We start from the raw sequence: 12,689 nt of genomic DNA, 5'->3' as shown, positions 1-12,689 counted from the left end.
TTTTTTTCCATCATCATCAAAACTAATCTTTGCAGAAAATGATTTTGTATCAAAAGTTACCTAAATAATGAAGCAAAGAATTTGAAAACAGAGCAAATATTTGCTTCCAATTTCAGGGAAGTGAATTTGTATTGGTTCATTTGATGAAAATGGAATAAATTACTGTAAATATATGAAGAATATGGGTTGAGCAATTAATGAAATCCAAAAGCAGAGTAAATTACTTTTTTGCAATGTCTTTCACAATTTATTTATCTCACAAAAGGTAGAACAGTACTTAGAACCGCTTTGCCTTTGTTCTCAGCATCTAACATAAAATATCCTTGTGGTTCATAAAAGAAAACCAGAATTTTATTTAAATAACTACCTCCAAGAAAAATGATTAATGTCCACTTGTCAACATCTTATGTTAGCCTTTTTCTCTATAGTTTGAATATTTTTGTCTCTGCTATTTTTTGTTATTCCATTTCACCCATTCATTTCTTATTTACCAAGAGTGGTTTTTTGAACAGATGGACTCTTCGACCATCTGGTCAATTCAGATTATACACTTCACCATTTTCCAGTGGGTTAACAAATCTTTTTGCATTGCATGCCAGGCACCATGGTTATAAAAGCCATTGTGATTTATGCAACAATTATAAATCCTAATGGTTAATGTTTCTCTGCAATTATTATTTTATGCATCAGGATCAGACAATTTCTTCTGATTTTTACCATGAACAAAATATTTGATCCTAACTGATTTCAGATTCATTTAATACCATAATTCATCAGATGCATTATTTATACAGATATTTCTAAATTTTAAATCTGATATTAAAAGGAATTAGCTATCCTCTGAAATATTTGAGTGTTACTAACAGTGAAAATAAATCTGAACCATTTTCAGATTTTTTATTTTTAACATGGAACAGAAAAAGATAAAACAGAACAGTTGCCATGGCCACTTGATCGATCAGAGGCTCCTTGAAAGAACAGTTACTTTCACTCTTTCTCTGTATGTCGGCAAGACTTTCTTAAGATATTTATCTGATTACCATTGGAAAATTACAATAGAATCTGCAGCCACCATTGATTAAGTTAAAGTTTTAGTTTATAAAGAATTGCTGTAGGACTCAGCACCCCTCTTTGTAACTGGATTCTGGACTTCCTCTGGAAAGACCACAGCCTGTCTAGGTCGGCAGCAAAATGTTGAGTACCATCATTCTGACCCCTGGCACACCTCAGGGCTGTGTGCTCAGCTCACTCCTGTTCACACTTACTGACCCACGACTGCATCACCAGATCCAGCTCCAACAGTATTATTATTAAGTTGGCAGATGACACAATAGTAGTTGGCCTCATCAGGAACAGCGATGAGATGCACTACAGAGAAAAGGTGGATAATCTTGTAAAATTGTGCGAGGGTAACAACTTGAGCCTCAACGTGGACAAGACAAAGGAAATGATCATAGACTTCAGGAGGACCAGGCATAACCACCCTCCACTATACATCGATAATTCTGTCATGGAGAGAGTAGAGAGCACCAAGTTCCTTGAAGTCCACTTAACTAGTGACCAATCATGGACACACATCTCCTCACTTGTCAGAAATGAACAACGGTGACTGCACTTCCTGAGAAGACTGAAGTGAGCAAGGCTACTGGCCACCATCATGACTACAAGTGTTCGATCGAGAGCATTTTGGCTGGCTGCATCACAGTCTAGTACAATTACTGTAGAGAAATGGATCAGAGGTCAATATAGAGGACCGTAGGAGTGGCAGAGAGGATTACTAGAGTCCCATCCTCCCACCCCTCTCCCATCCTTTCGACATGATCTACTGGAATCGTTGTCTGAAGAAGGCATGCAAAATCATTGAGGACCATTCCATCCTGCACACAGCATCTTTCAGCTGCATATATCAGGGAAGATATACAGGAGTATCAGAACCAGCACCGCCAGGCTGACAAACAGTTTCTTCCCACGGGCAGGGAGAATGTTGAACAACGAAAGGAATTGCTCACACTAACCATCCAAGACTCTCGTATTTATGAAACAATATTCATTTATTTGTATATATGAATACTTGTAGTGCACATGTATTATTTGTCTCTATGTGTATTATGTCCAGTCATGAGTCTGCATGTTTTGCATTGAGAACTGAAGAATACTGTTTCATCAGGTTGTACTTTTGCAATCAGATCATTAAAAAAATACTTGATAGGACAGACAATGTGGGTAGAAATGATCAGTCAGGGTTTTGGTTGGGGCCCTTTATCAAGTCGAAGATATAAAACAAAAGTGATAATACATATATAAAAGGGGAAAGAAGCTGTGGGATTCTTCCTCCTGAGGTAATTTCCCACCCCCTTTCCTGCCACCACCACCCCCCCCCCCCTACATTCCCTGGTTTATATGTGTAATCTCACCTTTTTAAATCTTTGTCTTGGTAAAGAGTCTCAACCTGAAACATGCACTAACCATTTCTATGCCTGAATGCTGTCTGACTTGCTGAGTCCTTCCAGCAATGCTTTGATCAAAATTTCAGAATCTGCAGCTGATGTATTTCTCCGAAGTTTTAGCCTATTCTTTTGGAGAGAGGAGAGTAATTTTACAAATGGAATCAGGTGGAATATGGAAGGAATTACCTTTGACTACCTAATAATTAGTAATTCTTGCTGGAAATTGTTAAGGACTAGACTTGTGCTGTGAAAAGTGAGATCAAAGAACTTGAATTTTGTTCTGGCTAGTAGGGGCAGGGATCAGAGCAGAAGTGTGGGTAATGGAAGCAGTGCAGTTGAGGACCTTGTCAACCATGGTGGAAAGGTTAAGGGGGAAAAGGACATTTAAAAGGTACTGTGTTGGACATTTATCATTGGAACAAATTCAGTTGAGACAGCAGTATTGGGCGCTAGTATCTTATAAATCAGCATTTAACAGGGATATTGGTCTATATTTCAAAGTTTTTAGTGGGTCCCTATTTTTTTTGATAACACTAATAATCGTGGTTGAGAATGACTCTGGAAGGATATGTGTTTCCACAGCTTGGTCCAGGACATCCATTAAAAAGGGCATTAATAATTCTTTGAACCGTCTATAAAACTCAGGTGGAAATCCATCCTTTCCTGGTGATTTATTAGCCTGTATGGTTCCCAGGGCCTTTTTGATTTCTTCCCTTGTGACGGGATTATCTAATTCTATCGTCTCTCTCTCTCTTTCAGCTTTGGAAGTTAGAGATTCAGCAAAAATTATTCCATTTCATTCTCATCTAATAATTATGATTTGTATAATTTTGTGTAATATTATCTAAAAGTGTCATTAATTTCTTTTTGCATATATTAATGTCTGTTTCTGGTTTTATAGCATTTATCATTCTTATTGTCATCTAACAGATGACACCTCTGTTTTAATCTGCCAATCTAAAATTTTGTGCACCTGTTCACCCAACTCATAATATTGTTTAGTTTTTAATATAGCTTTTTCTGTTCTATTTTTGTATTGTATTATATCTTAGCTTTTTATTCTCAAGTAATCTGTATTATTCTTGTAGTCCTGTTCTTTGATTTTTTCTAATTCTTTAATATCTTTCTCCAGACTGTTCACTTCTGCCATATGTTCTCTCTTTATATTCTTTGTATAGGATATAATTTGTCATCAAATATGCTTTGAGTGTGTCCCATATCAAAAAACTATTGTTAGTAGGCAGCTGATATGTTTCACAAATATTTTTATCTGTTTCTTTATAAATTTGCAAAAGTCTGTTCTTTGAAGCAATGTAGTATTGAGATGCTATCTGTATACATTCTCTTGCTTTTCCATTATTGCAATAGTTAATGTTAGTGGTGAGTGATCTGATAGAAGCCTCGCTAAGTATTCTGTTTTTATCACTCTACTTTTTAACTGGGCAGACATTAAAAATAAGTCAATCCTTGTATGTGAGTAGTGCACCCTTGAGTAAAAAGAGTTGTCTCTCTCTGTGGGATTTAATTGCCTCCATACATTATTAAGATTTAGATCTTTCATATATGAAATCGTGGTTTTTTTCTGCTTTCATTCTTGTTATTGTTTTTGCCAATTTATCTAGTATTGGGTCCAAGCACAAATTAAAGTCTCCTCCAACTAATATATTTTGACTTCCTTCTGCTGTTTTTACGAAGATGTCTTTCATAAAGGCTTCTTTCTCATAATTCTGGGTATAAGTATTCATATATGTCCATGCTTCTCCATAAATTTTTCAGTGTGCCATTAAATGCCTTCCACCTTGATCAATCAAGGTATCTTCTATTATCTATGGTGTATTTTTATTAATTAGAATAGCTACCCATCTTGCCTTTGAACCAAAGGAAGACAATATTATTTGTCCCACCCATCCTCTTTTTAATTTATCATGGTAAGATATCTTTCCTGCAAAAAGATTATATCCACTTTTAATTAAGTATGCCAAGACCCTCTTCCTCTTCAACAATCCATTTATCCTGTTAATATTAAGACTAATAAACTAATAGTGTTTTATTCATACCATTTTTCACACAAATATTGTATAACAACAATATCTTCCCAATTTTATAAATACTGTCGTAACATTTCCCTATTAAGACATTTCCAACACATACATTTCCTCTTCAAAAACACACACACATTCCTAGCTCTGACGGTGACATTGAAAATAGTACCCGGAACCCTGCAAAAAATGATTGCCGGTTCTTCTTCTTCTTCTTCGAATAAACCCTCCCTTTGGCATCATCTTTTAAAATTGCTACTCTACTGGTGCAATCTTTCCCCCCCCCCCAAGTTGGAGTTCCCACCTTATTGCATTCTTTACCACCTTTTTGTCTTTTCAGAGCTCTCCCTATAAACCAATGTTTTTTTTTCTTTTAACAGTGAAAACAAGACAACTTAATACTATTAATATATATAAAAGTATACATCTTTCAGTTAATCCCATTTTGAAATGTTCTTTTCAATCTTTTCAGCTAGTGACTTTAATCTTTTCATAACTTTCTTAAAAATTCTTCTTTTTTATTCTTGAAAATTCATCAATCCAGTGTAGCTGGATAAATCATTGAATATTTGAAGATTTTAGATCGCAGTTGTCTCTTTACCTCGTCAAATTAATTTCTTTGTTTGACTAAGTTAGGGCTTCTGCAGTGATAGGAAATATTTTCAAATGGCTTGACAGTTTCCTTGCTTGCGAATCACTAAACCATTACCAACAGTGGAATTGGAGTCTCAACCCCAATATTAAGTATTCTAAAGATTAAAAACAATATAAATAACCTTATTATTCAGTTGCACCCAAGTTTTTGTTTTAGTGGAACATGGAGAGGTTTTCAATTAAAGTCTCATATTGTGATAAGCATAAAAAAAAGAAATAGTGGAATAAGAGTCTTGCATGTTTATCTAAAAATGTGTCTGTACACAGACAGACAGACAGACAGGCAGGCAGGCAGGCAGGGAGGCAGGCAGGCAGGCAGGCAGACAGACAGACAGACAGACAGACAGACAGACAGACAGACACAGATACACACAGACTCACACATACACACACAGGCACACACACACACAGACACACACACACAGACACAGAGTGTGATTTGTGTTGTGTATTATGCATGTGCCTGCCCTGTGGACCGGATAAACAATGTTTCTGTGATGATAATATACTTCAACTTCTTGGAAGAGCATGCAACATATCTTTGACATGGATAATTACATCATCACCAATCAGACTGCAGTGAAAAAATATATTTTGACATGGGAGAAAATAGTTGTAATCATGTTTGTTTTTTTATTGCAGAATGAATGAAGAGCAAATAGCAACTGTTTGCTTATCTGTTTTGAAAGCGCTAGCATATCTTCATTCTCAGGGGGTCATCCACAGAGATATAAAGAGTGATTCTATACTTCTCACCAGTGATGGAAGGGTAAGTTATATTCTCCTCGCAATGCTTTAGTTTTCAATCTTAATTGGAACTGACAAAATTAGGATTGTTTTGTGTCTTTAATTATCACAATTTTTTTCTAATTTTTCTTCCAATAGTTGTGATTCAATCTGTTTAAATCATTAAGGTGATGGAGATAATAAATAAGTGATGACTTTTATATAGGAAGTCCACCAATTCATTTTTATCTTTTTAGATTAAATTGTCAGATTTTGGGTTTTGTGCTCAAGTGTCAAAGGAAGTGCCCAGGAGGAAGTCACTCGTTGGTACACCATACTGGATGGCACCAGAAGTCATCTCTAGATTACCATATGGAACCGAAGTAAGGATCAGGCCATGAGTGGTGAGACAGTAGAGTGCATGCTGCTTCTCTCTCCATTGTAATATTGGAGAAAAACACCATTCAATCCTTGGAGCCTATTTGCACAAGGAATCAAGCATTCAGAGAATTAAATCTTATATTCCATTTTAACTTTAGCAGTAATACTTTAGCTATTATTCTTGATATTATGATTACATGTTTGGATGAATGAAATTAATTTATCATTTTTCAGGTAGACATTTGGTCTCTTGGTGTCATGATAATAGAAATGGTGGATGGAGAGCCACCATACTTCAACGAGCCACCACTTCAAGCCATGAGGAGAATACGAGACAATCTTCCTCCAAGGTTAAAGGACGTACACAAGGTAGAATTTTTATATTCTTGCTTTCTTTTTAAAATAAAATTATTTAATTGTTTGCATCATTACAGGAAAAAATGAATAAAACATTAATCAAATATCCAAAGCCAATGATACAAAAAAGTACTTTTATATATTTTCTTCCCATCCCCCCTCCCACCCAAAAATAAGAAAAGGAAAGAAAAGAAACACCTACCATTTAATATACAATAATATTAGCATAGATAATCTTTTAATTGTTATTAAAAATTACTAATTAAGAGGAATGGATAAGATAGAAGAGGTGGATGGAAAATTATCCATAAAATCCATATGTGGTTTTCAAATATTACAAAAAATTTCAACTTGATTCTTTAAACTATACGTCATTTTTTCCAAAGGTATACAATTTCACATCTCATTATACCATCTACTTAATAATTCTTCTCGATCCTCTTTCCATGATATCGGGACACAGTTGCTATTGCGATACTTAAAAATTTTTCTTGGTATTTGTCCAATTTCAATTTTATATCTTTTTCATAAATATCTCCAAGTAAAAATATTCTTGGATCCTGAGTAGCATATGCAAATCTTCTTGCCACAATATTGGTCCCCCTCCTGATCTGGTTTCCTTTGAACAGGTCAACTTTGCCCCAGAAGAGATTCAAATGAATCCTTGCTGCTTGTACCAACTCCTCACCATGAATTTGCCTGTCCTATCTTTCTGTTCCCAATATCACCAGGACAAAACACAGATTACTATCCTCTATGTCCTGTTATTTAGTCTTTTCCTTTTTTTCATGTTCACATTGCTGTTCCTAGTCCCAATGTGGACAACAATTTCTTGCCACTTGAGAATATTCTGTAACTGCTGAGACATCCTTGACCTTGGCACCCAGGAGCCAACACAACATCCTGGCATCTTGCTTGTGGCCATAGATGTCCAAAAGAGATGGAAAGTTGGTAAATGTTGCAGAATAAAACATTTCTCCAAAGCTCAGATCTGAGTCTTAGAGTAGACAAAGTACAAGGCTGGGAAGTGCAATTAATTTCAGTAAATAAATGGTAATATTTTGCTCATCTTATATTTCAATGTGTTAATTTTTAGGCATATAAGCAATAACTTGGATTTGATTGAGTCAAAATACTTGGATTGTACAACAAATGACCGATCACTGTCACCTCCCACCCGAGGACCGCGCTGCCGCGGGGAGCCTGAGGTCCCTGGTCAGTTCGGCTCCAAAAAATTTTGGATAAATGAGGATTTCTGATTTTTTCTGAATATCTTAATTTGTCCAAAATTTTAAAGATTTTTCGGATAAATGAGGATTTCAGAGAATCCGATTTCAGAGGACTTCTGAGTTGTGTGTGTGTGTGTGTGTGTGTGTGTGTGTGTGTGTGTGTGTGTTCACACGCTATCGATCTATTTATTTATTTATTTTGTGTGTGTGTGTGTATGTATAATGTTGTTTTCCCCACAGCCTATCATGGTTTTTTAAATTTACGACAACCAGAACAGAGAAGGATGTAGGGCAGTATAGTTAGTTAGCATTTAATCAATGCTATGACAGCATCAGTAACCTGGCATTGAATTTGGCACTGTCTGCAAAAAATTTTTATGTTTTCCCTGTGACCTGCATGGGTTTTCCCACCCTCCAAAACATGCAGGATTGTAGGTTAAGTTTCAATGGCCAAAATCAGCTTTCTACCATGCTGTAAAAAAATACATGACTCCCAAGCATCAGCATTTTTCAGTTTGAGCATCCTCACTTTTGATAAAGGACTTGATATGCATGCATTTTATTTAGCACCAAAGATCTCCAATGTAGATTAAAGAATGAAGGAAAAATAGTATTTTTGAGAGACACAGAAATAGTTATGGCTAATACTCTGAACTCTGAAACTTCTTGTTTATTGTTACTTGGCAGGAAATAAACTGTGTTTTAGGTATTTACTATGGAGCGAGTCACAGGATCAGAAAGTGAAACTGCAGGAAAAAAAAATCAAATTTATTTGATAAAGACAAATCAGAGAGAAATTAAAAAGATAATGAAATATGTGAGAAAGAGAGAAGATAACAATGGATTAGTGCAGAGAGTGAGATGGAGAAATCCACAGGCACATCCTGAAAATCTGAGAAACAGAAAGAAATCAGATAGGAAGGACACAGGGAGCACTGCCAGATCTGCACAGATGAAAAGAAAGTTTGATGAATACTTGGGAATTATAGAAGAAGCACAAAAAACATTAGCGAGATGTAAAAGATCCCTAAACTGAGAGAATGGAATACACATAGTGCCAAGGTTATGGTAACAGGAATATGGAAGAGTAGCAACAGAAGGGTGGGGAAAGTGTGAAAACACCATCCAGTTAGAGATCTTCAGGAATTGCAAGGATGAGTGACTGAATATGACTTGGAGCAACAGTTCCAAGGGTAGCACAGTTAGCGTAGCAGTTAGCGCAACGCTATTACAGCACCAGTGACCCGGGTTTGAATCCACCTCTGTCTGTAAGGATTTTACATTCTTTTCGTGACCACATGGGTTTCTTCTTGGTACTCCAGTTTTCTTGCACATTCCAAAGAGGTACAGCATCAGTAGATTAATTGGTGTGTTTGGGCAGCACGGATTCATGGGCTGGAAGGGCCTGTTACCGTGCTGTATTTTGAATTTTTTTAAATATAAATTTATATATGTGATATTCATGTCTGAAAAGGACAATAAAATCAGAAAATGCTGGGGATTGGTGGGAGAAACAGAGTTAATATTTAAGTTTGATGAAAGATTGTTCACCTGTAGTGGTATCCCTACATCTTTCTCCATGGATGCCGTTTGACTTGCTGAATATTTCCATAATTTTCTGTTTTTATTCTAAATTTACAGCATCTCCAGGTTTTCTGCATATCTAGGAAAATAATTCAATTTCAAGAGCCTGAAACCTGGAGTATAGCTTCTGAACATCACCTGAATAAAACCTCTTTGTTTCCTGCATGTTACGAGTAATGGTAATTTGTGGATTAGTTGTGAGGGAACATTTTAGGAAGGTCTTATGGTGTGGGATGAAGATAACTCGAGGCAAGAGGGTGAGGTTCTGTTGACTGTTTGAGCTGCAACCTGCAGCTCTAGTTGCTGTTGGATCAGCATAGATGGGTTTCCACTTTCCCACATGAACAAGTTAAAATAGTGGTCTTACTCCAATATGTTTGAAAAATACTTCCAATTGATGGTGCATTACCTTCCCAACTGCTTATCAGTTTAAATCTGAAAAGAGAAGGGTCTCAGTGAGCACATCCTATTTGAACTGTCAATTTGTTCAGTTTTTATTGATGTGGCAGAATTAGAGTGACTCTTGTAAATGCACTGATGCCAACTGAGTTACACAGAAATGGTGCAAAAGAAACAGAGAGAAGATAACAGATGAGTCCTAATTACTTGGGACAGGTAGTACTAAGAATTATGTTGCAATTTTGAGGGGAATGTCCAAAGTCTCAATGGGTTACAAAAGCTCCCTTCTCATTGAAGTTCCTATTTCCACTTTAATTTCAATTAAGCATGTGCGTGCGTGCGTGCGTGCGTGCGTGCGTGCGTGCGTGCGTGCGTGCGTGCGTGCGTGCGTGCGTGCGTGCGTGCGTGCGTGCGTGCGTGCGTGCGTGCGTGCGTGCGTGCGTGCGTGCGTGCGTGCGTGCGTGCGTGCGTGCGTGCGTGCGTGCGTACAGCTGCTTACATGCGTTGTCACATTTTTTCTTAATTTGAATGGTCTAACCTCTGACAACTTAAATAACTCCTGAGATCAATCAAATCCTTACTAAACTGAGGGACCCCTTGAACTGTTAAACAGTTGGGACAGCACGGTTAGTGTAGTGGTTAGCCCAACACTAATACAGTATCAGCAGCCCAGATTCAAAATCGACACTTTGTAAGGAGTTTGTACGTTCTCCTCATGTATGCGTGGGTTTCCCCCAGGTACTTTGATTTCCTCCCACATTCTAAAGTTGCATGAGGTTTGTAGGTTAATTAGTCACGTGGGTGCACCTGGGCAATGTGGGCTCGTGGGCCGTAAGGGCCTGTTACTGTCCTGTTTTTTTAAAAATGTAAGTCTAGGCAATTAAAAAAATTGGTTATCTCCAAGTGGTGGTGAGGATATAGGTAACAGATTCAAAGAGTTAATTGAGTGACGATGCTGGACTCGTATTGATACTAAAATTTAGTAACATGCAAAATTGAACATAAATAAAAGACAGCATTACTGAACACAAACTGATCTTGTTAGCATGCAGGTTAACTAAACTATACATCTATTGAGAGTTTAAAAAGTAGTACCTGCCACCCCTCTCCCAATGCATAGGTATGACACACCAATTAACAAAGTTAAATATCTATTTGCAATGGGTGATATACAATGGTCTCTTCCAGGTGCATGACATCAATAGCGGCCCCCCCCCCCCCACCCTTCACCAACACACACCTCGCATTGCCCACACTTCTCAAAAGAGAGCGAAAAATAGCCCATGTTCTGAGTGGCCTGCATTATAAAACTCAGATAACCCTCTAAATCACAAGCACGTTTGACCTGACCAGCTTCCTTTCCAATCTGTTGGATAATGTTCCAGCAGTCATGTAACACTACAGTTTCCAGGGTAAAAGGTTATAATGAAGATCAGTTAGCACCAAGCAAGAGCATCATGAGAGCACTGTTATGGGGTTCAATTAGGAGCCTCGTGGCTGCAGGAAAGAAACTGTCTTTAAGCCTGTTGATGCATGCTTTCACAGTCTTATGCCTTCTCCCCTATGGGAGGAAGGAGAAGAGTTCATGTCTGGGATGTGATGAGTCTTTCAGTATGTTGGCTGCCTTTCAGAGGCAGCAGGAAATGTATCTGAAGTCCAAGGAGGGGAGGAAAATATTCATTATGTTCTGAATTGCATTTATTACTTTCTATACAGATCTTGAACAGAGCAGCTTCCATACTGCATCGTGATGCATCCAGCACATATGCTTTCGATGGTGCAGTTGTGGAAGTTGTTGAGGGACAGGAGGATATGCCGAACCTCTTTAGTCTTCTGAGAAAGTAGAGGTGTTGGTGCGCTTTCATGACCATTGCATCGATGTGCTTATCCCAGTTCAGGTTATTGGAGACATTTATTCAGAAGAATTTGAAGCTTATGACTCTTTTCGTCTTTAGTGCCATTGATGTGGACGGGGGTTGGACTGTCCCCCTCTCCTTCATGATATTGGCGTTGAGAGAGGTATTTTGTCAAAATAATGACCAGAATAGTATACCTTAAATTAAAAAGAGTTAACAAATGCAAAAGATAGATTGATGATAATGTTCACTGAAATCATTGTTCAAGAAAATGTATAGTATTTCAATATTTTTGGCATGCCTTTTTGTGGAGTCGAAATAGCTTATGATTAGAGTAATAAGGGGAAGTTGAAGAGCCAGATAGCCATTGGAAAGAAATTGTTCTTCAACCTAAAGGTGCTAATCTTCTGAAGGTAGCAGTGAGGAAAGGTTGTGACCAGGGTGATGGGAGGTTCTTTTTGAGGCAGCACATCACATAGATACATTCAATGGATGGGAGGTCAGAGACTATGATGGACTTGTTTGCTATGTTTGCTGCCTGCTGCAGCCTTCTGTGATCCTGGATTACTAAACCAGTCCATTATGCAACCAGTGTTTGTTGACATGCCAAATCCTCACAGGCTTCGTAGAAAGAAGATGAATTGGCATGCCTTCATCATGGTTGCCTCAATGTGCTGGCTCCACGAGAGGACCTACAATATACGGACTCACACAAACTTGAAGGTATTAACCCTCTCCATCTCTGTCCTATCAATGCAGATAGGTTCATTTCACTCCATTTCCTCAAGTCCACAATGATTTCCTTGGTCTTGGTGATGTCGAGATCAGAATTGTTGTTCTGGCACTACCCAACCTTGATATTTATTCTGTATTCTGACTCATTATTTCTAGTTATTCAACAATGGTGTTGTCGTCAGTGAATTTGTAGATTGTGTTGGAGCCGAACTTGGCTGTGCAGTCACGGTGTATAGGGAATAGAACAGAGGACTAACCATGCAATCTTGGGGTGCCCCTGTG

At 37.6% G+C, this 12,689-nt stretch overlaps 1 protein-coding gene across 5 annotated transcripts in view; it reads left to right on the top strand.

Moving 5' to 3' along the window:
- The window catches only part of LOC138761010 (serine/threonine-protein kinase PAK 5-like), a 212,988-nt gene that overhangs the window by 198,471 nt on the left and 1,828 nt on the right, over nt 1-12,689 (top strand). For 3 of the 5 annotated variants that reach the window (XM_069932479.1, XM_069932474.1, XM_069932475.1), the window contains 3 exons: nt 5,783-5,909; nt 6,124-6,249; nt 6,482-6,616. In XM_069932479.1, the coding sequence (XP_069788580.1) occupies nt 5,783-5,909; nt 6,124-6,249; nt 6,482-6,616 (388 nt within the window). Of the gene's footprint in view, nt 1-5,782; nt 5,910-6,123; nt 6,250-6,481; nt 6,617-9,474; nt 9,648-12,689 lie in introns of those variants that run through there. The other 2 variants (XM_069932477.1, XM_069932478.1) reach the window with 2 other exon arrangements.

The sequence above is a fragment of the Narcine bancroftii genome, chromosome 4 (genome assembly GCF_036971445.1).
Source record: "Narcine bancroftii isolate sNarBan1 chromosome 4, sNarBan1.hap1, whole genome shotgun sequence".
NCBI lineage: Eukaryota > Metazoa > Chordata > Chondrichthyes > Torpediniformes > Narcinidae > Narcine > Narcine bancroftii.
The sequence above is the reverse complement of the archived record's forward strand: the minus strand, read 5'-3'. Positions and strand labels throughout refer to the sequence as shown.